This window comes from Agrilus planipennis, unplaced genomic scaffold (assembly GCF_000699045.2).
Source record: "Agrilus planipennis isolate EAB-ADULT unplaced genomic scaffold, Apla_2.0 scaffold69, whole genome shotgun sequence".
Classification (NCBI taxonomy): Eukaryota; Metazoa; Arthropoda; class Insecta; order Coleoptera; family Buprestidae; genus Agrilus; species Agrilus planipennis.
The window spans coordinates 765,280-792,843 of record NW_020438962.1 but is presented as its reverse complement, the minus strand read 5'-3'; the positions used below and the strand labels follow the sequence as shown (position 1 = coordinate 792,843).

Sequence of the window (27,564 nt, the reverse complement as noted above, 5' to 3'; positions counted from 1 at the left end):
CTTCCGCTAATGTGCATTCTGCTCGGGTACCAAACCTTCTAAACCTGGTAGGGATTAGGAGGTCGGGGAGCCCCAGGCATCAGGGATCTTTCCTGTCTGTTCGGCCGACATGAGGTTGGACTTGTCAGGGTAGTGGCCAACCACACATGATAGGGTAGAGATGGCACAGTAGTACCTTCCGAGATTGTGCATTCTGCTCGGGTACCAAACCTTCTAGACCTGGTAGGGATTAGGAGGTCGGGGAGCCCCAGGCATCAAGGTGCTTTCCTGTCTGTTCGGCCGACATGAGGTTGGACTTGTAGGGGTAGTGGTCAACCACACATGCTAGGGTAGAGACGACACAATAGTATCTTCCGCTAATGTGCATTCTGCTCGGGTACTAAACCTTCTAAACCTGGTAGGGATTAGGAGGTCGGGGAGCCCCAGGCATCAGGGATCTTTCCTGTCTGTTCGGCCGACGTGAGGTTGAACTTGTAGGGGTAGTGGTCAACCACACACGATAGGGTAGAGATGGCACAGTAGTACCTTCCGATATTGTGCATTCTGCTCGGTTACCAACCTTCTAAACCTGGTAGGGATTAGGAGGTCGGGGAGCCCCAGGCATCAGGGATCTTTCCTGTCTGTTCGGCCGACATGAGGTTGGACTTGTCAGGGTAGTGGCCAACCACACATGATAGGGTAGAGATGGCACAGTAGTACCTTCCGATATTGTGCATTCTGCTCGAGTACCAAACCTTCTAAGCCTGGTAGGGATTAGGAGGTCGGGGAGCCCCAGGCATCAAGAATCTTCCTGTCTGTTCGGCCGACATGAGGTTGGACTTGTCAGGGTAGTGGCCAACCACACATGATAGGGTAGAGGTGGCACTCTCGACAAACGTTGTAGGTAGGGAATATCGTAAACATACTATAGAAAAGAGATGTCAGGTTGGCATTGCAGCGGACACTAAGGAAGAAGAACAATAATACACCAACTCATGTGTAATAGAAAGAGATGAAGACAAGCAGAATTTGAGCATGTTGGCAGCTTCGGACTTTTAACATTCTCAGAAATTTAAGAAGGCAAAACGTTTGGTTAAAGGTATACCTCTAATCAGATAGTTATAAAGCAAGCTATTATTCGGTTATCTTTTTTTACTTTGTCTGTATACTTCGTTTAGTTTCTCTAGCGATGTGACCTTCAGTTTGACCGGCGCAAAGTTGAAAAGAACAGCACTAGGCCAGAAAAGGAAGGAGACAACTCTCGGCCAACTTCTTAACCGATGAGGAGCGTACAATCCGTACAGTACTGCACGGAAAAGTTGACCATTTTATCAACTAAAATTGCATTGCTCAAATGTGCTGTTATTGGTATCAATTACAACTGAAAATATCAAGGAGATGTTTATTTATATTTGAAGACATATTAAAGGCTTTAACGCTTGTTTTCAACTCGCACTACTATTCATGATTGAACAAAACTTTTAGCAGGTACTGTATGAAAAAGTATGTTTAATGAACAAGAGTCGAGAGTATGATGAGCCTTTTTCTCCCTACCTACGATTTTACCAGTTCGCATCCAAGAAAGTAAACGAAGTATAACTTCGCCAATTTTGATATTAGGAAGAGTAGTTAGACACTCGCCTCCACTGTCCTTCCTATCCTGAGATAATCTTCACATTTCTTGTAAAATCCCATATCTCTAACCATTTGTGATGATTAATTTTATTTTCTTGAGTTACTTAACTTTTAAGATATCGAAAAGTACATAGCGGTCTTTTTTAATTTTATTTTTTTAACATTTTGCAATTTTCTGCAAATATCAGGGTCGTACTATTACTGATTTGTCGAATGACTTCGGTAAATTGGATGATTTATTATACTACGATCTCGCGTCGATGCTTCAACTTGGTTTAGTATTGTAGTACGCTATAAAGTGCTATAGCTCGGCCCAAATCTCTTTAGCACAAACACGTTTATATTCGACAGTTTAATCGTTGAAATCGTAAACTATATATATCTGCAGGTTTAGGAAGCGATCGTGCAGCCGATATTACACCCTTACTAAAACCAAGACGCTTTATATTCAAACCGTAAAAATGGACGGGTTATTTTAATTGCTCGTAAATCTGAAAGGAATTTTTGTTTTGTTCAAATTATCAAACATTTGAAAATACTTATTTAACTGCCTAATACATTTGACTAGTTTAAGATATATTCAAATATTCAAGTAATTCTTTTTTATTTTATAACACTACTAACAACAGAAGCAAATTGGACACTACATAAACTGATTGGTTCCAATTTTACTACTTTTAAGTTTTGTTTTTAGTATTGATTTTAATATTTGTTTCAGGTTTTTGAAGTATTGTGTTTATCGTCAATCCGCCGAGTATGTTAATGGTAAGTTCTAAACGAAATGTTTCGTATATATTCTTTGATTAACAGTAGAAAGAGGTGAGACAGAAAGAAAATTCTTTAAAATGAATGAAGTATGTAAGTTACTATTTCGTTCTTAAGATATTGACTTAGATTAAAAAGGTTCTTAAGGTTCTTACTGTACGGGTAACTGCAACATTATAATATAATAAACATTTACCGTAGATAAGTGTAAAAATTTTAAAAATTTTAACTTTCGATTAAGTCAATTATTGATCAAATATTGTAATGATTACTTATTGATAATGTTCTACTCAAAATTTAATTATTTAGTTTAGAGGAGTTAGATTTTGGCCATCAACTTTTAATTGATCTGAGCGACGAAATAATTGAGATAATATCGTTAAAGCTTTCACTTATCCTAGTTTCACATTATTAAAAGACATGAAATTAATCTAAAAGTTTAAGTTACATTAAATTTGCATTTGTCGCCGAAATCCATTATAACTGTTTCGCTAGCATAGTAGCTTCTTCATCGCTTTTTTCAAAGAAAAAGCTACTGGTGGAATTTTGTTTTATATTGTTTAAAAAGTTCCAAAAATGCAACAACAGTATAGGTATCTAATAGGATATTTTCCTTACCTGAACTAATAACAGAACTGCTACTAATGCCGGTCACAAAAGCGGCTAGCAAAAGTTCAAAAATCACAAAAAAAATCATATTTCCCACTCTCCTACTTGGGTTTCCTCAACACCATTTTCACGATAATTGTATTCCGTCCAGCATTTTCACAAGTTTTACCATAAACCATACCTTTTTCGTACTGAACATAGTCGCGTATAGAATGCGCAATCATGCAACCGACGCTTGGCGTCGCTGTTACCCCGTTAGACGTCGGTAACAAACTGGCTCCACCGCCACTTTAAAGTTGGTTAGACCGTTTGCGCCGCCTCCTCTACCCTCAACTGCCAATGATACCACTACTACAATTCATCCTATTTCGCTTAATTTGCATTTAAATGGACTACATCAAAGATGAAATTTCGGGCTCCAGAGCCGACTGCGTCGTACCCTTATTATTGTACGCGAAGCCGCCTATTCTCCACCAAGTAATTTCTCTACACGTGTAATACCCAGATATTGAGTTCGACAAACAATGCCACCCCACTTGTGTTATAATTGAAAAGCAATTGTTAAAAGGACCCTGTATATATTACGCGAAAGGGAACAGTAGGCGCTTCTACTTCTGATTTTACTTAATCACGGTGTGCTTATCTATTCGAGAACCACAAAGATTGAGAACACATAAAATTAATTAAAATTCTCGTAACACTTAACCTCGTTTCTGTCCAGGTTATGCAATTAGACAAACAAAATGCGTGTAATGTGGGTTGTGGATGAACTATTCTGATGTAGCTGTGACATTTGCAGCGAGCGGCGAATCAATCAATTGTTTTTTACGTTATATCTTGTTAAGATAAAATTAAACGATACAGCTCAGTGAATTTAGTTGAAACAAAATTTATAGAGAAGATATTTAAATACATTTCATTTCAACCCTTATTTTTTTATCGTAGCGCTGACGCCAATTCTGCCGAAAGAAAAATATAAATGTTTTTTCGTTTTTTCCGTGCGATACTGTACACATTAATTCTGCTTGATTTGCATTTTAATTGGGAGGATCAAAGCTGGCGTTTCAGTCGTTTCGACGCCGCAGATCAAGTGACGTTTGTGTGGGAAAAGGGACGATAGTTCGAGAGAGAGAGTGAGTGATGGGGGGTGGAATTAGTAAGGGGTTGGGTGGGCGTCGAAGCGAAATAGGCAGCAGGTAGCATACCGTTGACGTGATGCTACAAACGACGGCGGGCGTCGTGAACATTGACGCTCTTGTTTAGATTGTTGGTAGGTAGTTACCTACGATAACTTTAATTAGCAAGAACAAGATTTAAATGAGAAATCCTTTAAGCCTTTTGTGATTTTACAATCACTTTATTATGCCATAATTAGACAGGAAAAATACAAAGGTTTGATTTTCACAAATTGAAATTCAAAATTTTAAAAAAAATCCTTTCTTAGTCATCGCCTACGTCTAATAAAGAAAGCCTGTGCTAAATTTCAAGTTATTTTATTTTTATAGGTATCTAATATGTAAACTGTAACTTAATTCCTTAAACAGTTTAAAATTGGGGGTTGTGATGCTACAATTAGAATTATAATTTCAGTAGAGAGGGAGGTTGGCTTCTTCATTTCGTTTTTGTGTTTTTAATTGATAATTATCATACTTTTTCCCTAAATTCCTTTTCCTTAGGAAAATGAAAAGAAATGGTAATAGAACTTTTTAATTTTTAGATACGAAATTTTTTTTTGTCGATCTTGCTGGTAACTGATTTATTGAAAACGTCTCAGACAGAAATTTATTTTTGGTTGTAATCCTCGAACTAAATTTCCGGTAGAAGAAAGCTTTTAATACTGTGAAATGGAAAGTTCGTCGAATTTATTGCGGGTATATCAAAAGACATCAAGTCAAGTCGTCGTTACATTTTAAAATTCAATTTAGCGGTATCTCTTTTAGATACTTAATAAGTAACTGAATATAAATTTTTTGCCCCGCAGATTCTATCTCTGTTTATTTGCATTTCTTTAGTTTAGTTTTTCTCTTATTTTCCTTTGTTTGCTTTATTTTACTCGCCGCTGTCATGATATGTAGGTATTACATTTTTACTTATACTTTTTGACTCCCATACTCTCCTTATTTTTTCCTTTTTGCGAAGAAATACAGGACCAATAGCCCTATTCTCTAGATAGAAAAACGTCCGGAATTTAACGTACTTCATTTGCAGCGATCATACACAATCGTGCAAATCATTAGCGTTTTGCGTTGTTGATACACGCGCTGTTTAATAAAGTCTAGCGGATTTAGATCAGGATTAGGCAGCGTTCAAGGTATAGCACCCGTATGTCCATCCGGCATCTAGGAAAATATTCGTCTAGAAACTATTCTGCACTGACCTATGACACTGACACATTGACTTACTTCGATTGTCTACATACGTGATAGATACAAGCCTACAACGTTAAAAAACAAAGAACTACCCTAGGTTAGCTGTAAACATAAACATCGTCATTCACACTTAATCTAACCTAAGAAATAACAAACAATGCAAGAGCACAAAAATACAAATAAAAAACAACACGGATGCTGCTAAGTAACCGCTGATTGAATACGGCGTTGCGAAGTCGTATTTCTCTACGTGATTCTACCAGGGTCGGACTGACCTTTGCTTGTACTTTTAAATACGTTTTCTCGAAATTTTTCGTTTAATTTTCTTGTTTTGTAGTGCCCTATCACTTCTTGCAAACTGGCTACTTATGTCAGAAACACATTGTATAGCTTTAATTTAGTTGTTACCAGCTTTTGAAACATAACGTACTTCATGTAGTTATTCTGATTTAAAATCATCTACTTCTCATAAATCTTTTCGCGTTCGTCTTCCAAAACCTCAGATCGAATTTGTTGTACGAAGTTGTTGTTGTTGTTGTTGTTGGAAAGATCTGCATGTTGTAAACAAGGGCGCAGTTAAAATTTGACGTTCTCTTTCATAAATCGTCCTAGAACTTTTCCACTTTGTAGAGTTTATATTACGGTACGGCGAATAGCTTCTTTATGATCAACCGCTTGGGTACAAAAGTCCTAAAAATTTTCCGCTTAATTATCTTCGGTAGTCTTCCCTACTTTATTATCTTCGTCTGCTACGATATTAAAAATTTATTTCCAGACGTAACAAATCTCGCGGAAAATTAGAATGATGATTTTCCAGCTCAGTTCTGCACCCCGTTAGAAAATATTAATACTGAAGCATTAAAAAGATGAAGTATACAGTATACCTGATAGAAAACGTAACAATCAATAGCATACACTTCTATTTTTTTTTAGGGATCCCTCAGGGTTCGGATATTGGAATTTTGGGCTCTCCCACTTACGCTAACAACATCATAAAGGTATTCCTGTTCCGGTGGTAAGAGATTCCTCAAGAACCTACGGATTTAAACGGATTCATTCACATTACATAACTATTAAAAGCGTTCTTTAGATGGTGTTCCTCAAGGTAGCAAAGGTGGGCCTATATAATAACACTTCTTATGCATATCAAGTACTTTTAAGTGAAAGTCTCATCATCATAAGGTCGTCAGTCCTAAGACTGGTTGGACATGTACCTCCACTCTTTCCTATCTTGAGCTAATCTTCGCATTTCCTTAAAACCAGAACAGCCCACATCCTTAACTATTTGCGAACAGTAATCTAATCTAGGTCTACCTCTACCCCTCCTAACTCCTGTTTCTGTCTCTAATATGTCTCTGACTAGACCTTCATGCCTAAGAAGGTGTCCTACCAACCTATCTCGCCTATTTTTTATTGATTTCCATAGAGTCCTCTGTTCTCCTATTCTTTCCAATACCTCTTCATTTCTAACCTTTTCTACCCACGATATCCTCATCATCCGCCTATAACACCACATTTCGAACGCTTCTAACCTTTTCTTTTCCGCCGCTCCCACTGTCCATGTTTCGCACCCGTACAACGCCGTGCTCCAAACATACACCTTTAACAACCTTTTTCGAATTTCTAAATTAACCGTTCGCGAGCATAGAAGTGACTTCTTTTTATTAAAGGCGACACGACCCTGCGCTATCCTCTGCTTTATATCCCTACTACTCCTTCCATCCTCACTTATCTGACTTCCTAGGTATCTAAAATCAGCCACTTCTTCTAATTTTTCGTCTCCTATCTTTATATTCGCTCTTTCCCTACTTTTTCTTCCCTTGCATATCAGTATTTTAGTTTTACTTTTATTTATTTTCATACAGTACTGATCTGTCAGTACCGCTTCCATTTTATTTAAAGCTATCTCTAGGTCCTCCTTGCTAGATGCTAATACTGCTATATCATCTGCAAATCTAAGCATACTAATCTTTTGCCCTTGCACATCTATCCCTACAGTTGTACTGTCTTTAATGATGTTGATGGCGTCTTCGATGTATAGATTAAAAAGTAGCGGTGACAGTGTGCATCCCTGCCTGACTCCCTTCCTAATATTTACTTCTCTACGTTGCATCCCCAGCTCTATAACTGCCTGTTGCTCTTTATACAAACTAAGTATCACTCTTCTATCTTTGTAATTCATCCCTACATTTTTAAGTATATTTAACATCTTGTCCCATTTGACATTGTCAAAAGCTTTCTCTAAATCTACAAATCCTATGTACGCACTCTTTCCTTTTTCTATCGTTAAGTGAAAGTCTATTTTCAATTTATTCTTTCACAGTTTAATTAATAATAAATTTTTAATTAATTCCTGGGGGCGGGGGGAATTTGTGGCCTCCTCATCGTGTCTGCCCATGGACTAACACACCCCCGGTTCTGACTTTGCATCGCCTCAATTAATCAATTTTAATTATACGTCCCTGTTGTAATATCACCTAGAGGTATATGCATTGTTTTGATTGGATGTCCAACGGGAACCGAACTGTGTTTGCTACGTTTTATGTAATGGCTAATTAAATTGTAGACTGCGTACCTTTAAGGGCAACAATAACAACAATGTTGTGGACATATGGCCTTTATTGTCTACACGTGCGGCAAACGTTAAAACAAAACTGTGTTCTGCTGCTATCAATTAAAGCGCACTTAATTATAGTTTGATTTTATATCACGTAATAAAGCGGTCCAGACGATACAGATGTAAAGTTACTAATTAAAACGGCATCTATTAGTAAATCTGTTGATTGTGGTTTTATCAATAGTTGATAATGAGTAAAATTGTAGAAATAACGTAGATATAGGTACTTCGTTTACTTTCTCTAGCGATGTGCCCCTTCCAATGTCTTGGATGCGCGCTCTGGCAAAATTGTAGATAGGGAGAAAAAAGCTCATTATACTCTCGACTCTTGTTCATTAAACATTCTTTTTCATACAGTACCTGCCAAAAGTTTTGTTCAATCATGAATAGTAGTGCGAGTCGAAAACAAGCGTTAAAGCCTTTAATATGTCTTCAAATATAAATGAACATCTCATTGATATTTTCAGTAGTAATTGGTACCAATAACAGCACATTTGAGCAATGCAATTTTAGTTGATAAAATGGTCAATTTTTCCGTGCAGTACTGTACGGATTGTACGCTTTGTACGCTCCTCACCGGTTAAGAGTTTGGCCTAGAGTTGTCTCCTTCCTTTTCTGGCCTAGTGCTGTTCTTTTCTACTTTGCGCCGGTCATACTAAAGGTCACATCGCTAGAGAAACTAAAGGAAGTATACTAAGTACGACCCTGTACGAGACATTGTCTCTTATTATATGTATTTGCTGTTTTACGATAAAAGTTTTGTAAAAAAAAGCCCTGACATGGCATACGTTTTAGGTAATGTCAGGGGTCGAATGTAACATCCCTTGTCTCCCGAATAATCCACCTGCGCTCCTTTTCTCTTTCACTGTTTAACCTTAGATTGAGAGAGACGGAGGTAGGAGAACGAGATGTATGTTTTTATATCCTTCGAAGTCGAGACGGCAAAACTTTTTACGACCGATGAAGTTGCAAAATAACCATTTTACGATCCCGTTTAATACGTCATCAATCCCGCTATCTTCCTTCGTAAATTGGTTTTGTCAAATGCCGCAATAAAAGATCTCAATCGGTTTCCGCCCTGACGACATCCGCAATCGCTATCAAATTGACTCGAACTAATCTCATTCTGGCAACGACCAGGAGGGAGAAAAACCCTTTAGTTATGGCGCCAGTTCGGTACCCTGTCTTTTCCTTTCCACTGTGGATAAAACAAATAACGCCCAATATTAAACAACTTGTCGACATATCTTCTGACAAATATAGAGACAATCGATAGTGAACAAGACAAATCCAGTGATCCTTGAAGACGGAGGATTTGTTGTTTAAACAATCGAAACAAACAAACTTCAATTGCCATCGAACTAAACAATGGAGCGATTAAGACAATGGAAAAGTAATGGTGTTGAAAACAGTGGAGACAATATTGTTTTAGATTTGTGCCAAAACAAACAAAGGAACAAGAAACAGTCAACCATCAAAACAACAGAGCCATGAAAGACAATGGAGACAATGTTGTTTTGGATTTGTTCCAAAACAAACATAGAAACAACAAACAGTCGTTAAGCAAAACAACGAAATGGTGAAAGACAATGGAGACTATGTCGTTTCGGATTTGCTCCAAAACAAACAAAGGAAAAAGAAACAGTCAACTATCAAAACAACGGCACGATGAAAGACAATGGAAACAATGTTGTTTTGGATTTGTCCCAAAACAAACAAATAAACAAGAAACAGTCAACAAGTGAAACAATAGAATTATGTATGAAAGACAATGGAGAAAATGTTGTTTTGGATCTGTTCTAAAACAAGCACAGAAACATCAAACAGTCGTTAAGCAAAACAACCGAATTATGAAAGACAATAGAGACTATGTTGTTTCAGATTTGCTCCGAAACAAACAAAGGAACAATAAACAGTCAACCATCAAAACAACAGAGCCATGAAAGACAATGGAGACAATGTTGTTTTGGATTAGTCCTTAAACAATCACAGAAACAAGAAACAGTCGCCAAGCAAAACAACACAATTATGTATGAAAGACAAAGGAGACTATGCTGTTTGAGATTTGCTCCAAAACAAACAAAGAAACAGTCGACAAGCGAAACAACGGAATGGTGAAAGACAATGGAGACAATATTGTTTTGGATTTGCTTCAAAACAAGAAACAGTCGACAAGCAAAACAACGGAATTATGAAAAACAATAAATTAACAAACAAAAAACAACAAGAAAAATAGCAGGATGGCGAAAGACAATATAGAAAATGTTGTTTAAACAGCAGAAAACAACAGTCTTATTGCAGCCTTTCTGTATATGTTGTAGTGTCAGAATGTATCACCCTGTATACACCCACTTACCTACTTAATAAATGACGTTCCCGAGGGACACACTGAGAAGAGAGTTTGCCACTTCATCTAGGAATCCATTGGTGGTTTATTATTACCGTTCTTGTCCCTCACAAATAATACATTCGTTCATTCATTCATTCATTCGCTTGTTCATTGAATAAGAAGAGGAAGTGGTTTTTGCCCGGAGCGCGTAACCTAGTTAGAGAACAATGGAAGTTGTCGATCCTGTTGGCAGGAGTGCATAAGGAGTCAGGAGTTGGCGCTGCAACTGTTCTGGGTTTCAACGTTGAGCACGGTACAATACAAATACATGTGTGCCGTTGTCTCTTATAGAATTTATTCGATAAAACGCTTCATATATCCGTGGAGGCTGGTTGCCTTTCATCAAAAGGGTTCTCGAGATGAAAAGGACTCGAACCACCGCCACACAGGATGAGTATGGTTACGTAGGGCGAACTATTTCAAAAAAAAAAAAAAGAAAAATAAACTCCATCCGTACATATGTACGTCCTTACGTATGTCTACAATATCAACCGCATAATTAATTGAAACATTCGATAAACTCAATTAGCAAATTGAACTGATTTTTGTGCGATTCTACTGAACAAATTAGGGCCTGATGTTCGACCTTGCGTGACGCCAAATCATGGGCGTACCCAGCTTCTGCCCTAGGGGGGGGGGCAAGTCAGTTTTTTTTTAGGTCAGATCGTCCGCGGCTGTTTTGTCATACACACTACACAAAGGCAACTATATGAAACATTAGGTATATGAAAGGCAAATTGTCGCAAAAGATCCTGATTCATAGGTAGTTAAGGATGTTTGGGAGGTATGTCATAATGCTACAAAACAAATAAAAATTTGGAAAAACGTTCCTCATTCAATTCTGAAACTCCTGTAAAAATTACAAATCGATTCACTAAACCGTTAAAAAGTTATTGAAATTTTAAAAAATTGTAATTTTACACGTCATTTTATGGAGATTCGTTAACCGAACAGATTAAATTTATTTTTATTAACAGAAAAAAAGCTACCAGAAATTTCAAACTTTTATAATAAGTAACTTGAACTCTGGAGAATCACTTTAGCGTAAGGTTATTCAAATTCACTAAATGGTTATCGAGGAAAAAATGAAAAATTAGCTGAAAATCTCGTTTTTACTTGATAATATAATGATAATATTTATAATTGTCTGAAATAAATGCAATTTTAAAGTTTTAATTATTATTTAAACATATTAAAAAGTTTTACGCTCATTATTAATAGAGATTGAAACTAAATATTTTTTTGTTTCGAAGTTGAAATCAAGGCATATTCACTGCCAAAAGTCAGTTAAAAATTTTCCATATTATTCGTTATTTCTTATTTTATTCAAAGTTTTTGGTCAAATTCCAAATTTTCTCTCAAACCGTATACTTTTTTTTAGTATAGATAGTATTTATTTACTTCATGATATACTGCAAAACCTAACTAATCACGAATTTCTAATTTTATGTACTCTTGTCTCCGATTGTACCTCCCAAACATCCTTAAATAAATAAAAGTAAATTTGACCATGCATTTTTATTTTATTTTAATTGTTTAATTCGACTTCTACTATTTTATTCAAAAGGGAGCATATAAGGCCCCCTTTACACTTTTATTAGTGATTAGGCGAGTTCATACATTTTCTGCGATATTTCCAGGGGGGGGGCAGCTGCCTGTGTACCCCCATGCGCCAAATTATACATTCGCATACACTCTCATTTGTGACTGTCTTACGCGGTTTCTTCTTCATTCAAATTCACCACCTCAGCCGTTGGATAACAAAGGGGTTGAAATACCTGCTTGACCGCAGGGGGGCAGTGCTGTTCAGCCGTTTCGCATTGTTCATTGCGGGACGCAGCTGATGGGGGATGAACCGGATTAAAAAAGATAAATTGTATCTAAAACGGCAGCTGCCCGTTTGTCGTTTATTAGTCGAAAGGTGAAATGTATGGGAAAGGGGTTAGGTAATCCTTCATCTTCGTATTATTTGTTATTACGAAAAGGAAGATTATGTCAGATTCATACCTAACCGCGACCTGATTAAAGAACAATGAGAGCGTGTTTCCGAGGTCATAAAGTGTCAAAATAAAGACAGTGAAACAGTAAGAGAACGGGGAAATGTCTAGCACGTAGTCACTTTGGGGTCGACATGGCTTGTCTGATAGAATTTGTCAAATGAAATGTGTCGCGTATCGGGAGACACTCGAGGGACAAGATTATTATCTGTTCCATGAAATACAGATAATCTAGAAGAAGTAAAACAACGGGAAGTCTATTCTAAGTTCTTCTATTTCTTTTTCGAAGAAATTTCTCAAATGATCGATACGAGATCCGTTCAAAAAGTATCACGAATTGTCAAGATCGGCCATATTGAATTGTTCGGTTACATTTTGACAGCTGCTTTGCTTGCACGTGTTTTGGCTTGTCTTCGATTTTTGCCTATTCCGAATGTTAACGGTGACATATGGTGAAGCTACCATGGACCGAAGCAACGTTTATCGGTGGTACAAAAAGTTTTCAGAGGGCCGAGAAGATGTGAACTACGAAGAATTCGAAAAGAAAAGAAGAAAATAGTATTGGCCAATCGTCGAATTACCGTTAGAGAAGTTGCTAAGGACCTAAACGTATTGATTGACTCCTTCCATTCGATTTTACCAATGATTTGGGCATAAGACGGGTCGCCGCAAAATTCGTACAAAAATTGCTCAATTTTATCCAAAAATAGCATCGCATTAATATTGCTAAGAAGCTGTTGGATTCTGTCCGCGACCACCTAAATTTGTTCCAGAGGGTCATAACTGTTGTAGAAACATGGGTTTATGATTATGACGTGGAAACCAAAGCTTAATCATCCCAAAGGAAGCTGCCGCACGAGCCAATACCGAAAAAAGCACACCAAGTTAGGTCGAATGTGAAGGGTGTTGCTTACAGTTTTCTTCGATTGCAGGGGCGTGGTGCATCATGAATTCTTGTAACAGGGTAGAACGGTCAATAAGAAATATTACTTGTAAGTTATGCATAATTTGCGTGAAGCAATCGGCCAGAAACACCCAGATTTCTGGAAGAACAAAAATTCGCTTTTGCACGAATATAACGCCCCTGCTCTTACATCGTTGCTTGTTGGCGAATTTTTGGTCAAAAACAACACACTAATAATGCTGCAGCCACCGTATTCCCCAGATCTGACTCCTACGACTTTTTCTTGTTCATAAAAGTGAAGAGGGCCATGAGAGGACGACGCTTCGTTACGATTGAGGAGATAAAGACGGCATCGAACGAGCTGAACAAGATCACAAAAATTATTTTTTGAAGTGCTCGGAGGCTTGGAAAAAACGTTGGCACAAGGGTATAATATCTGGTGGGTACGATACTTTTTGAATAAACCTCGTATATAACAGTAGTTGAATCCGTCCATATTCGGTACAGTATTCACTTCAGTTCTAACAACTCATAAAACATTTCTCATTTTGTTATGAAATTGATTCCAATGTTCGGAGGTTGCCGACGACTAATTCAAGCACTTCCTTAATTCCAAACAACTATCCAGACAATCCATTTGCTCCGAAAGCCGAATATCATCCCCTATCTTCCTCGAAACTAATCCTTATTCCTTAAACTATCTCCGCTCGCATTATATTTACTTTATTCTAGTCGAAAATGCAAATCCTCCCTTCTCTCCGGGCGCATCTGCCACCAGAAGTACATGTACACATTCTAAACTGCTGCATACATGGATCGCGGTCGTCTACGATGTCTAAGACAAAACAAATAGAACATATAGCATAGAGAGCGAGTGAGCGGCGGTTTAAGCAAATGTTTACGTGAAGTTGGTCGACGGTGTGCTCCGGTGACGTGAAACGTTGTACCAATGAGATTAATGCCCTCCAGTTATCATGCAAATTCTGCCACGGCGATGGCTAAAGCAAACACACCCGACGAGTGCATGCGAATATTCACAATGCGAACTACAGCAACCGTCGAAATGGGTTCAGCACTTAACGTGGAACGTTATTAATTATATTCTACAATAAATAAGTTTATGCAAAGTCCTTAGACGCTATCAAAACATCCGTCTTATTGCTACATTCACAGCTAATGTGTCGCTTAGTTCTTTTGTGTTATTTACCCTTTGTAGTTTTTATATTTCGGAAGTAACGTATTTAAAAATATACGCAATGCATTCGCCGTAAAATTCTACGTTATTTATTCCTTTGTAGTTTTTTTATCTGACGTCTAATAACGAAGTTATCGACAGTTAAAGTTGAAAATAGTCTACCAATGGGCGTGAGCTTGGCGCGCTGCAAGTACGACGGCCAATCACCGCATTGTTGTTGCGTACTTCTATTTGCAGCGATGCTTGCGATGCGCGCTGATCCGTTGATATTAAACAGCCAGTAACTCAATAACTATTCGTCGGATAAAGAAACTGTAAAGGACTCTTTTTATAAGAATTTTACCAAGAAGCGATTGGTGTTATTCGCATCGGGATCGCCTTACTTTGGGATTAACAAAACTTGCATAATTCTAAATAATAGAAAACTAGGTTACAGATATTTGTTAAAATTACAACAGAATTATGTATTAGATCATATATAATACAAGTGCACTGTACTAATATAAGATACTAAACATACATACGCATATCTGGTCTAAAACTGTGTAAATTTTTCAAACACATGCATATACTTGCGTGTGTGCATTGTAAATTCGACAAAATGATTGTATTGGCTGATGAGACTCCGATTGTTTGCCGATCAATTGTTTACTGATGTCCAATCAGCCTCGATAGAATTTGATATTAATTTAGTTATTGTTGAATTGGAAGCAATTTGGCGTCCCATGAGAACAACCAACGTTTAACATCAAAGGGCTGGATGAAATAGGGAAAAAAGGAAACGCGTCCTCGCCATACGTTTACATTCAAGTTCATTAGCTGCAATTAATTGACGGAAGAAGACCCCGTTTTTACTTCAAATTGAATGTGGCGTATCAAACAGAGTATTCATATTAATTGCTGTTTAATATTAGATCAGGTGTATGGAGTCCAAAGGGATGACATTAAACCCTTTTATAAATGGAGAAGTTTACTTTTAAATCTATTTTACAAACTTTGTTAGCAACTGATATAATCTATGCGATGGTTCTGTTGGAAACAACCCACAAAATTTTCGATAACGATTCTCATGATAATTTAGTTGAGAAGACTCACAGGATTTGTTTGCTAGACGGTGCCGATATATTTTCTCAGGAAATTAGAATTTCTGCGTTTTCAATTTCCGACTCAAATCAATCGTAGAAATCCATGAAATGTCCGAAATGATATTAGCCGGTCTTTATTATTTTATTGTTTGCTCCTTCTATTTTCCTCCTTCTCCGTTGTCGACATAATCGAATCTGAATGGTGGAATTTAAAACGAGCAAAAAACAAAAAAATATAGAAACGTTTCCGAGTACAAACAATGGATCCGAAGTAAAATGCAGGAAAAACGTTCCATTTATAAAAATGGCTTCGAGTGAACTGCATTACACTCAAGTTACTTCTGTCCGCGTAAAAGCCACGCTATACACGGCTGCAATTGTTCATTTAATTGCACACTCTCGGAATGGGACGAAAACGGACTGGGACGGGGACATATTTGATGGGCCCTTAACGAGAATACTAGTACGAATAACGAGAGAGAGAGCAACAATTCAGAGGCTATACCTAACATATGTGAATACGTGATTTCTTCGAGTAAATTTCTACAGCGTCTACTTGAAACTGCTAATGAGAAAATTGAGGTTAAAACCGTACTTAATCGATACGCAAATTTATCTACATTGTGATCGAAAACACACGTACGCAATGAATTCCTTGCAAAATTCTAAGACATTTATTTTTTTGCAGTTTTTTTATCTGATGTCTAATAACGGAGTAATTAACAGTTAAAGTTTAAAATAATCCACCAATGGGCGTGAGCTTGGTGCGCTGCAAGTACACCGGCCAATCACCGCATCGCGGCACTAGCAGTTGTCGTTTTACTTCTACTTGCAACAAAGAAGACGCACTCTGATTCGTTTATCTTTAACGGTTAATAGTTCAATAACCGCTGGTCGCATCAAAAAACGGTAAAGAAAGATTTAGCTTAGAATTTTGCAGAGAATTGATCTATGCAATTATAAAAGGCTAACTACTCTGAATTTAATTTAATTTTGTTTTAAATATTCACTAAGCTGTTGGGTATAATGCTGTAAAGTCTTTTTTGTGTGAAACACGTCGACAATTTGGGAATTATCCGTTAAAACTTTTACTCAAATGAGAGTTACACTACAGTTGGTATATTTATCGCGTTACTAAACTAAAGTTGTACATTCAAACCACGCTACTTCATTCATGTAATTCATCACGCCGAGGATGCAACAATAGATCTCTATACAGGTTGAATATGTTCTCTTCTAAATCTATTCTTCCACAGCTTTACATATTGCGATTTAACAATCGGAGTTTCAGACAATTCGATATGGATGCTTTTCGTTGTGGTTGCATGACTGTGTTGGACTGTATTCAATTCAATAAAGTTTATTTTTAGTTTACATTTCCACTAGAAATTAAAGAAGCAAGAATTTAAATGTAAAAATTAAAAAACAAGTAATAACACAAAGGGCAAAAAATAATTAAAAATGTTCACAATTAGAGAACAGTCTTAACTCCAAGTGGCATTTTAATTAAAAGCAAAAAGTATTTAAGCTTAATTTACTAGCTGACATAAAAAGTAAAAATTAATTTAGGAATTTTAAGAAAGTGAAATAACAAAAACGAAAGTTGAACGTTAATTTAGCTTAATAAGTGGAAAAGTTCTTGGCTTCAAGAGAAGAAAGAAAGTATCTAATAATAACAAAAACAAAAATTGTTTGTAAGATTTACTAAATTTTAGGTACGTTTTAATGATACGTAGTCCAATCAAATACCCTGTAGACTTACGTACTTATGACATTGTGTTATACAGTAATTCTTGTTAGCTAGAACGAAGTTAATAACCGACAAAGTTAATTAAAGTTTAACAAACGAGACTAATTACTTCCTAAGTCGTTAAGACAGAATTTAAATTAAGATTTATTAAAGTCATTCCTGTCCCAATATCAATTCTAATTTGTTATTAAAAATTCTATCTCACCTCCACAAAGTTTATTCGTAATATTTAGCTGGTCGTCAGAAATATTAATTTGCTTCTATAGTGTCTTCAGTTATTATTCAGTCTATAATTATTTATTATTCAATCAAAGTAATTAGGTAAATAAATTCACTTATACTTAACGAATGCAACAATTACCATATGTTTATTGTAAATATGCTGCAAATTATGCTTTAATATATTAATTAGTAGTTACAGTACGGTATACAACTTCAAAGAACTGAAAAATTTTAATTAGCTTTTCAATTTAATAACAACAGTTAATTTTTGTTTCAACAGATAAAAAGGACTCAAAAGACTTTTTTATAAGGCTTTTAGTAACCTTTGCTCATTTAGTTAAATACCCCACTTTCTGACTAGGTATATATATATATATATATTTACAACATCAAAAACAACCCTCTCATTGCCCTCTTTGATCAACCCCTTTAATTTCCGCTACTTCGTCGAATACATAATTCTCAGTAACCGAATTGCGGAAAATTGTTGAACGCTAGTAAGTAAACATTTGCTACATTCGCCAAAAATTTGCTACGTCGGCTGATTTTTGAATTAATTAATTATTCCAGTAAGGACGAGTGAAACGCCGGGCGAATGAGGGAACTGGGGATTAGAGTGAGAGAGCGCGATGGGAAGAGGGCTTTGAAAACTTCAAACGTCTGCCACAACCAGGAACTTTGCATGTTGGCTTTTTGTCGGTTTTGATTTAGTGTAACTTCAACTACAGCTTGATTAACGTCCTACAGGAAACTCGAACCTGATTATATTTTCGATGTAACATCTTCCAAGTTTAATTTAAATCATCATAAAAATGTTGGTATGTAAGTGATGTAAAAGCACTCACGAAATACGTTGTAAGGAGTGTCATATGTAAACATAGAAAAGAGATGCCAGGTAGGAATTGCAGCGGACACTAATAAAGAANCTTATCATTTTATCGTAATTTAAAAACTTGGAAATTGCTCGGTACACTATAGGAACTACGATAAATTTTCCCTAATCGGCGCCATGTTTTTAGGCTCCTCCCATTTGACGGATCCCAATCGCTTTACATTTATCCTTTCGAATTTTTTGTTTTTATTTATCCACCCTGTATAAACACATGTGAAAATATTACTTTATTTTGGGGTAGTACATAATCGTTAATTTAAAATGTATTCTCACTCACGTCATTAGGAGTGTCTAGATGTCTATGGTACTCGGTACTATAGAACAAAAATTCTTTTGTATTAAGTCTGTCCTTTTTTATGTTAATTTTGCTCTTTAGTTTGGACTACAGCTGCTTACTATGCAGCGAACGCATTGTTAGAATACGTGACAAAATGAAAATAAGTTTCAGTTGGGGGACTTCCCTTAAAATAAGGACACCAGTTATGTATTCCATACCTACATGAACAAAACAGAGTGGTTTACATTTAGCTCCCTGATAATGAATCAGACCAAAACAATTAGAAATGTTAGAAAAAACATTTCAGCGACATTTTTGTGATATATGTATAGTAGGGATATGCAACCAACTCTACATCCGGATAGAGACATTTAGATTTGCTCACTTACTTTCAATTGTTTATTTCCAACTGGAAACACTGTTTTACAATTTTTAATCACAAAAATTAAACTTTCGACCTTTTTTTCCATGACTAAAAGAGTGATGGACATGCAAATAGAAAAAGGAACTACGATAGGCTTTTACTCAATTTTTGTGTAGTTCTTTTTATCTGAATCATTTATCTATCAGTCGGAATAGGTTTAGATGAAACAAATGAATTTCGAACCTCAATTTTTTGATTTTGTTGTTTAAAAAGGACTTCACGATTCGGTAGTTTAATAAACAATCAACAAGGCAATGGACAGGGCAACTGAAAAAAGTACAAAACAGAACATAAAACAAAACAAAATCGTTTGTTTACTTTGTTGTAACACAAAATTAAACATGTGGCAGCGATTGACGTTGTTCAAATAAACGAATTTTCTACAACAATTTAGTTAAATTTTGTTAACTCTCGTATATAAAGCTTAAGCTTCATTGCACTCTTTCTATTTTATTGTGTGTGCATATTAAAATGGATGACCATTTTTTGAGCTTTATTTAATCGAAAAGGGGATGTACGTTGATATTACGAAAGATTTTTAATATTTTATGTCAACTGGAGACTGGTGTTACAGTTATGGGTTACTTTGGGAACTTTTAGGGCGTTAATGATAAATTTTTCTGAGTTCTTTTTGTTCGCGATAAGGTGTAAAAAATTGCCCGACTATTCGCGGTACAAATTGGGTTTGTTCGTTCTTTCGTGGTTCTCGTTTTAGTTACGTCTCGTTTTAAATTACGCGAGATATATTTGGAGACATTTTTCAATTTCCGAGATACAAATTGACGCTTGTGGCCATGCGGAACGTTACTTGGTACCTACCAGTTGCCCGTTTGTCACTCCTCTGGTTACAAGGAAGGGCGCTCTTTAATTCCACGGTAATTACCACCCTTGATACGTTCCGGATTACCCGGAGACAGACATTCACCTGAATGAGCATCATAACTATGTACAGTAAAAAAAAAGAAGGAAAATGAGAAAATGTAGAAAAACTGGATAACGACTATCTTGTTCCAGCCACATATGAAACGCCTAGGTAGATAAATATTATTTTATGGGTAAATATCGGTTGTTCAAAAATTTCATATGAAATGCCTATTTTAAGAAAGTTTTTTCAATAGTAGTTAAAAATTTCCTGAATACTACTAGATGATTTGTCGTGAATGAATTTCACATTAATATTGAATATTAAATATTACCTATTAAAAAAATTTCTCAAAGCATTTCATATTTCGACGAATCTTTGACTTAATAAGTATATTTCGTCGTTATTACTCATGTCACGTTTCGTAGCTTAATGGTAAGAGCATTGGTGCGTGAAGCAAAAGGTCCTGGGTTCGAATCCCGGCGAGAGTGTGACGGCAGCAACCTTTTTTACTCATTATTAGGTAAAAATTAAACGAATTTTCACATTAATATGACTTAAAGGTATACTTGCAAGATGTTATGTTTGATGGGAGGGTTTTTTTGGTAGAAGCTTTATTTTAAAACTCAATAGTACTCCTGGTTTTTGTTCCCCTTAGTGCCTTATGTATTTCAGGAGTCTTGGATAACAAAATTATTTGTGGAATGTTCCCATTCTAGTCCTAGCATGATCACTAAACTTCGGGACTCCTAATTCGTCCTCATGCTCAAAATTTTTGCGTCTCACATCGATTTTTGACAGTCCGTCAGTATTTTTAGGATCTAATTCTACGTTCCATTTGGAACCCACATCCGTCTCTAGGATTGGGCATGTTTTGTTCTGAATGGTAGTTTTGGCATGTATTCCACAGGACTCGGAACACCATTTTGAAAACATCAGTGAAAAGACATTGTAAATATAACTTCTTCCTCATTAACAACGTTTATACTTTACCCTTTTACTTCTGGCATACAAATCATTCAGATGTGATCTCATTTTTGGGTTTGCTCTTGCAGATGAAGTTTTCTGTTTTATTTTTGAAGTGAGCAAGACATTTCCGTTACGTTTCTGAACATTGATCTGATGGATCATAAAGATGTAGAAAGCTTTTTGTTTAATTTTTGGGATGATAATGAAGCATCCACTGTACTAAACTGATAACAACTTCCTGTTACTTCACTTTTTCGTACCCCTAGACAAGGAATTGCAATGTCCCCTTCCGTTTTACGGTTTCGTACGTCCGATCAAAAATAAAACCGTTGTAGGATCACTCGCGTGTCTGTCTGTCCGTTTTCTTTTTGTTCTCAACCAAATCCCTTGTTTTGAAGACAATCTTTTGCCATCATCATGTTTTTCGTTTACGTAAGTAATTCGTATCCCATTTCAAGAGTGTTATCTGCAAACGACGTGGGGCTGATGTTTTCCGACTAACTCAACAACCCCCTTTCCCTCGGGTCTCACCACCACACACACCAGCGACATTTTCTCTTGCTATAGTTCGGGAAGTAATTCCGAGCGTGGCACACAAAGAGATCGTAGATAGCTCTGCGAAGCGTGGGTCATGTTTGGAAACAGATAAAAATCAGTATTATTCTGCATATTCTCCCTTTTCAGCGACGGTACTCCGTTGCGGTGGCGCACAGGGGGTCGTTACAGAAGGGAAATCGATGCAGTTGACCATGCAAAAAAGTCGAGAGGGTTTTGAATACGTATCCGCACACATACACACGTACATGTGTATGAATGTATGCGTGTACATGTTTGAGGATGAGTGACTATGAGATGAACTTTATACTGCTACCGTCGATGCCACCACATGTGCGATATAGCGGCTATTGGGTAGCGATTCAATACGTTTTGTTTCCAGCTTACATTCGAGGACTTACCAGAATTTTTCCGATAGATAATGTTGCGGAAATATCCTGTTTGAAAACTGATGACTTGTACCAGATACTCGTATTAGTTTAAACAGATTTTGGACAAGGGCACGTTTTATGCAGCTATCTCAATCAATTATTTAAGTTGAAATTTCTCTCTAAAACTACCTGATGATACACGATAACATAATGAAGAACAACAACAGTAATGTAGAAGTTTAATAAAAACAAGCAAAAACAAGACTGTTTTTGTACTACCAAGTGCAACAACAAGACTAAAACCAAGATTGAAGACAAAGACTAAAAATAAGACCGAATATGCAAGACCGAAAGCAAATGCTAAAGACTAAATAAAAATATGTATCACTTCCGGCGGATTTATGAGTTGAAATATTTGAAGTAACTTTCATGTACACTAGAATCCGCTTATAATGACGTCGAAGGGAAATGACGAACACGTCATACTAAGCGGGCGTCATACCAAGCATAGTCTTAGAAAATTAACAATTTTCTATTTTGGTTAGTTATTTAGTTAGGAGAGCAATAAGCAGCATTTTCGACATATCTTACTGTTTTACTACAGAAAGGGTAAAAATGCTGTTCAAGCCAGAAAGAAATTGACTGATGTGTATGGAGAAGGTGTGTTGACAGTACGCCAGTGCCAGAACTGGTTCGCTNAACAGAATGAGATGCTAACAAGACTAGAGCGGTTGTAGGGAATATCGTAAACATACAAGAGAGATGCCAGGTAGGAATTGCAGCGGACACTAATAAAGAAAAAGGAATAACGTTACACCAATTGATGTGCAACAGAATGAGATGCTAACAAGACTAGAGCGGTTGTAGGGAATATCGTAAACATACAAGAGAGATGCCAGGTAGGAATTGCAGCGGACACTAATAAAGAAAAAGGAATAACGTTACAGCAATTGATGTGCAACAGAAAGAGATGCAAACAGACATGTTTATGAGCATCGGACTTTATGAATTTTTTGGATGGCAGTAGTATTAGCACGTTGCAAAGGGGAGTTACAAATATTAGCCTGGCCAAGTAGTTCTCCGATAGATGGTGTATGATGAATACAAAAAAAAACGAATTAATAAAATTAAACTTGGGTAGCTCTATTATATTATTTTAACATTAAAGATCCTGTTGCAAAAAATAAATGAACAGACTGGTTCTGCATTGTTTTCCAATACTTTTGCTAGACGACTGTGTTTTTGACATTATTAAACCGGCAGTTCTTTGGACAATTAACTGCGTTCCCGTCTCGGAGCAGGAATTTCGGGAATTTACCCTCCACAAGTCAATAAATCTTCCCCAAACAGCTTTTGCAGCATGAAACAAGGCGTTATTAGGGTTCTACATTTTTCTCTCGTTTGGCCCCGGTCTTTCGGCCCTGTGTAATGTTGAAGATCAAAACGGGACGGAAAGTTAACGTAAAATTAATCGTTCTGCGATATTGTACACCAGTGGCGTCACATACGTTCTTTTCATTAAAAAAAACTGGAAATTCGGAAAACATTATTTTGTGTAATTCTGCTATTAAAAAGCTCAGTAATTCATACATGTATTCACTCCAAAAGGAAAAGAACTATCACAGTTCCCGTAGTTCCTGTCAGTTATAATCACTCTGACGAGGGTGCCAAACCCTTTAATACTTCTTAACGTTAATTTTTGTCACTGTAGAATTTAGGTTTCTTATTGTAAATGATTATACGGCTTAGTCCTTTTGCCTTTCACGTGTCTCAGAGGAAACTACTTCCGTCGTCTGAAAAAAAAAAACGGAAAAAGTTGTGCCCTAAAAGTTGGACATTCCCGAAGCGTATTTTAGATAAATCGGAAATAACTTTTCAGGCAAGTTCTGAACAAATTTGAATATGAAAAAAGCCAGGTCACGTCGTTGACTAGAAGGTGTTATTATCCTGAGACGAACTAAGGTGTGAACGGGATTGGATTGGAGCGGTAATGCATTCACATTCCTTCATTCTGCCAAAATAGAACGAGATGCAGTCGTATTGTAACTAATTCAATTATTACTTGCCTTCGAGAATAGAGGAAGGGGATTGTAGAATCTTGGTCTAGAGGTTTAGTTCATTGGTTAGCATTCTGGAAGACGCTGGTTCGATTCCAGGACCGGACCTTAGTCCAAGTTTTTCTGTGGTCTCTTAGGCAAATACATGGGCAGTAATATTCCACAGATAATCTTTCATTCTATTCTGTCTTCATTTCGTCTGTCTCATCTTTCTTACCAGATCCACCGACCACTCTCCCAGGATTCCTGAAAGAAGGCTGAAGAAGGTCTTCCGCCCTACCTTCCGGTGTAGTCTGAAGGGACTGCCCTCCCACCAGGATTAGTGGCTGGTAGGAAAGAAACACCCAAAAGTTTTTTTTTATGATAATTCTTATTCGGATGGAAAGGTTCAAAGCGTTAGAAATGTGGTGGTACGGGCCGATGATGAGGATACCGTGACTCGAGTTTAGAAATGCGGAGGTATTCTGTGGTCTCTTAGGCAAATACTTGGGCAGTAATATTCCACAGATAATCTTTCATTCTCTTCTGTCTTCATTTCGTCTGTCTCATCATTCTCACTAGAACCACCAACCACTCATTCCCAGGATTCCTGAAAGAAGGCTGAAGAGGGCCTTCCGCCCTACCCTCCGGTGTAGTCTGAAGGGACTGCCCGCCCACAAGTATTAGTGACTGGTAGGAAAGAAACACCCAAAAGCTTTCTTTTATGATAATTCTTATTCGGATGGAGATGTTAAAATCGTTTGAAATGTGGTGGTACAGGCCGATGATGAGGATACCGTGAATCGAGGTTAGAAATGCGGAGGTAGGAGTACAGAGGACGCTATGGCGAGATATGTTGGTAGGACACCTTCTCAGACATGAAAGGCTTGTTAGACACGTATTAGAGGCCGAAACATGACTTTAGAGGAGTGAAGGTAGACCTAGATTAGACGACTATTTACAAAAAGTCAAAGATGTGGAATGTACAGGATATAAAAGAGTGAAGGTGCTTGTCCAACCAGTGTTAGGACTGACGACCCTATGATGATGATGATGATGATGAGGATGATAAAGGGATTGTGAAACGTTATTTTGAAACCGAAAAATGTAATTCTTTTAGATCTTTGTTTATGCATATGTATATGAAGACAAAGCTTGATCGGTAGTTCTTGCAAACAGTTCCGTTTGTGAGTGAAACGGGGGGATACAAAGTGTTCCATTTCAGCTGAGAAATTAAATTTCCTCAGTTCTAGCCATTCTTTGACTGAGAGGTTGTCGCCCTGCACAATATTTACCTAATGTTTTGCCGGGCCGCTTGCGGGAATTCGTTAAATGCATACTAAAATGCGCTTTGTCGTGTCACGTCACCATCGGGAAATGAAGCAGCAAAAACTGCTGACTCAGCCGTGAAAAATAGAAAAAGAGAGAAAGAGAAGGAGAGAGATAGATTCAAAAAGTTTCCCAGTCGGTCGTAGCCGTCGCCGCAATTCTGGCATTAAATGCAACACAATTATTTCATCTCGTTCCTTGAAATTGCATCCGGGGGTGGATGCTGCTACGACGAAAGGGTTGAAAGCGGCACCGAGATCTTCGGGGATCGCCGGGAGTGGGAGGGCGGAAGAGGGAGAAGGAAGGGAGACACAGGAATAGGAGTTCTCCGGCGCGTTATTTAGTCAAAACCAATATTTAGAAATGGTTACGAACGAAACTCCGACGGATTGCCTTCCTCCATTTCCGGTTAAAGGGTAAAATCGATATTTCGTGTCGAAGAGCTGATTGAGTACAGAAGCGTCTATTATAACTTTTCAAGGTAACTTATTCACCTTTTTGACTTCAGCTCGCCGAAATAATGCCAGGTTATGATCCTTTTTACGTATTAGAAACAAAAACAGGAGTCAAGAGGAGTAGAGGAGGATTTAAATTAGTTTAAGGGTTCACAAATAGTTAAGGATGCCTTATTTGTCTCCCATATTATTCCCAAAATTTCATACAGTATTTTACCTACTTCACCATTTGTAATATATTTCCAAATGTGTTCCGCTCAGTCCTGCTGTTTTTTTCTTTATAGTGAACTAATCTCCTAAGAAATAAGAAGTAGGTGAGATAGGTTGGTAGAACACCTTCTCAGGCATGAAGGTCTAGTCTAGAGACATATTAGAGGCCGAAACAGGAGTTAGGAGGAGTAGAGGTAGATTAATGTTCACAAATAGTTAAGGATATAGGATGTTCTAGTTTTAGGGAAATGCGAAGATTAGCTCAGGATAGGATAGAGTGGAGGTGCGTGTCCAACCTGTCTTAGGACTGACGACCTTATAATGACGAATCCTCTATATCACTTACTCCATTTCCACCCCTTCCAAATACGTCTCTCCTCAATTTCCATTACGCTCCATATATTTGTCCAGCATCCCTATTTTTCTCCTTCCTAAAATTCTTTTGACCTTTAATCTTTCTTATCATATATTGTCATTCATTTTTCCTTTCTTACTACAGGGTGTTACCAAGGAAAATTTAGCCGTAAACGTAAAAAATCATTTGACATAGATACATAAATAGAAAGCTTGACGCTTATTGTTAAAGGTATTCCTTTGTTTTTAATTAAATCATTTCAAATGACCGTTTGTTTGCTAAATGTAACACAATCTCATATGAAAGCAATTTTCATTCAAGTCTGGACGGTGCAGCATGGCTGGACCACGAAACAAAAACAAAAAGGCAACACAAAAGCCTTTTTTGAAAACTCGAAAGAGGCATTTAATTTGGATAATAAATTTAATATCTGTTTTACATTTAAAGTAGCTGCGAGCGTTTCTTAAAATTTTAATTAAACCGAGCTGTCGGAATGCCATAACGGAAAACATTTCCATGTATCGTCACAGTGGCGGTCCAAGCATTAGAACACAGGAATTAATAAAAATAACAATTATATCCTTGGATTTCACCAATATCCACTAATCTTCACAGTTATTATAGTATCCACTATAAATCGATCTAATTTATGAATAAAAACACCCGTTCGTTCAGTTGAAGTACTACTTCTTGTTCCAAGAATATGTAGAAGATTGGTTTAGATTAACTGATTAAATTGCTTAGAAATATAGTTAATAATCTTTACAAGTGGACGCAGTGTAAATATCTCTGACTTATTAGACATCTTCCTTGCTGCGGGGTCATTCGTTGGTGATATTTTTCGAGACGCCACTGTATAGACTGTGATGTCATGCCGGTTACAAAAATTCTCATGATTTGTTAGTGAATTCATCTCACTAATAGATAAGCCAAAATTTAATTTTTTACCAAGATAAAAATGTGTATTATACGTGTTTTTGTTTTGCAGGGTTTCTTCAGAGGAAGCGGAAGGGGAAGCGGTTTCAAAAAAAGTGAGTTGTAATAAAATATATTATCATTTTTGAATTTGTACATATACAGGGTGGTCCAATAATAATAAGATAATCTCACTTTAAAGCTAATGCTTGTATTGGGATCCGTCAAATGGGCATACACCATCTGGTGGCAAAATTTATAACTCGAATGAGGGAAAAATTTACATAGGAACTGTGCACGCAAATTGTAAAATTGTTTATTAAAATAATAAAACACGTTAAAAAAGTAAAAATTTTTTTGATGATGGAGTCGACGAAGTTTTCTTCTAAGGTTAAATC

At 36.9% G+C, this 27,564-nt stretch overlaps 1 protein-coding gene across 1 annotated transcript in view; it reads right to left on the bottom strand.

Moving 5' to 3' along the window:
- Positions 1-3,295, bottom strand: part of LOC108735796 (protein amalgam-like) — a 37,771-nt gene extending 34,476 nt beyond the window's left edge. Inside the window, exon 1 of the mRNA XM_018467954.1 lies at positions 2,998-3,295. Coding sequence (XP_018323456.1) covers positions 2,998-3,076 — 79 coding nt within the window. The 5' untranslated portion in view covers positions 3,077-3,295. The remainder of the gene's footprint in view (positions 1-2,997) is intronic.
- Positions 3,296-27,564: the final 24,269 nt, after the last annotated feature.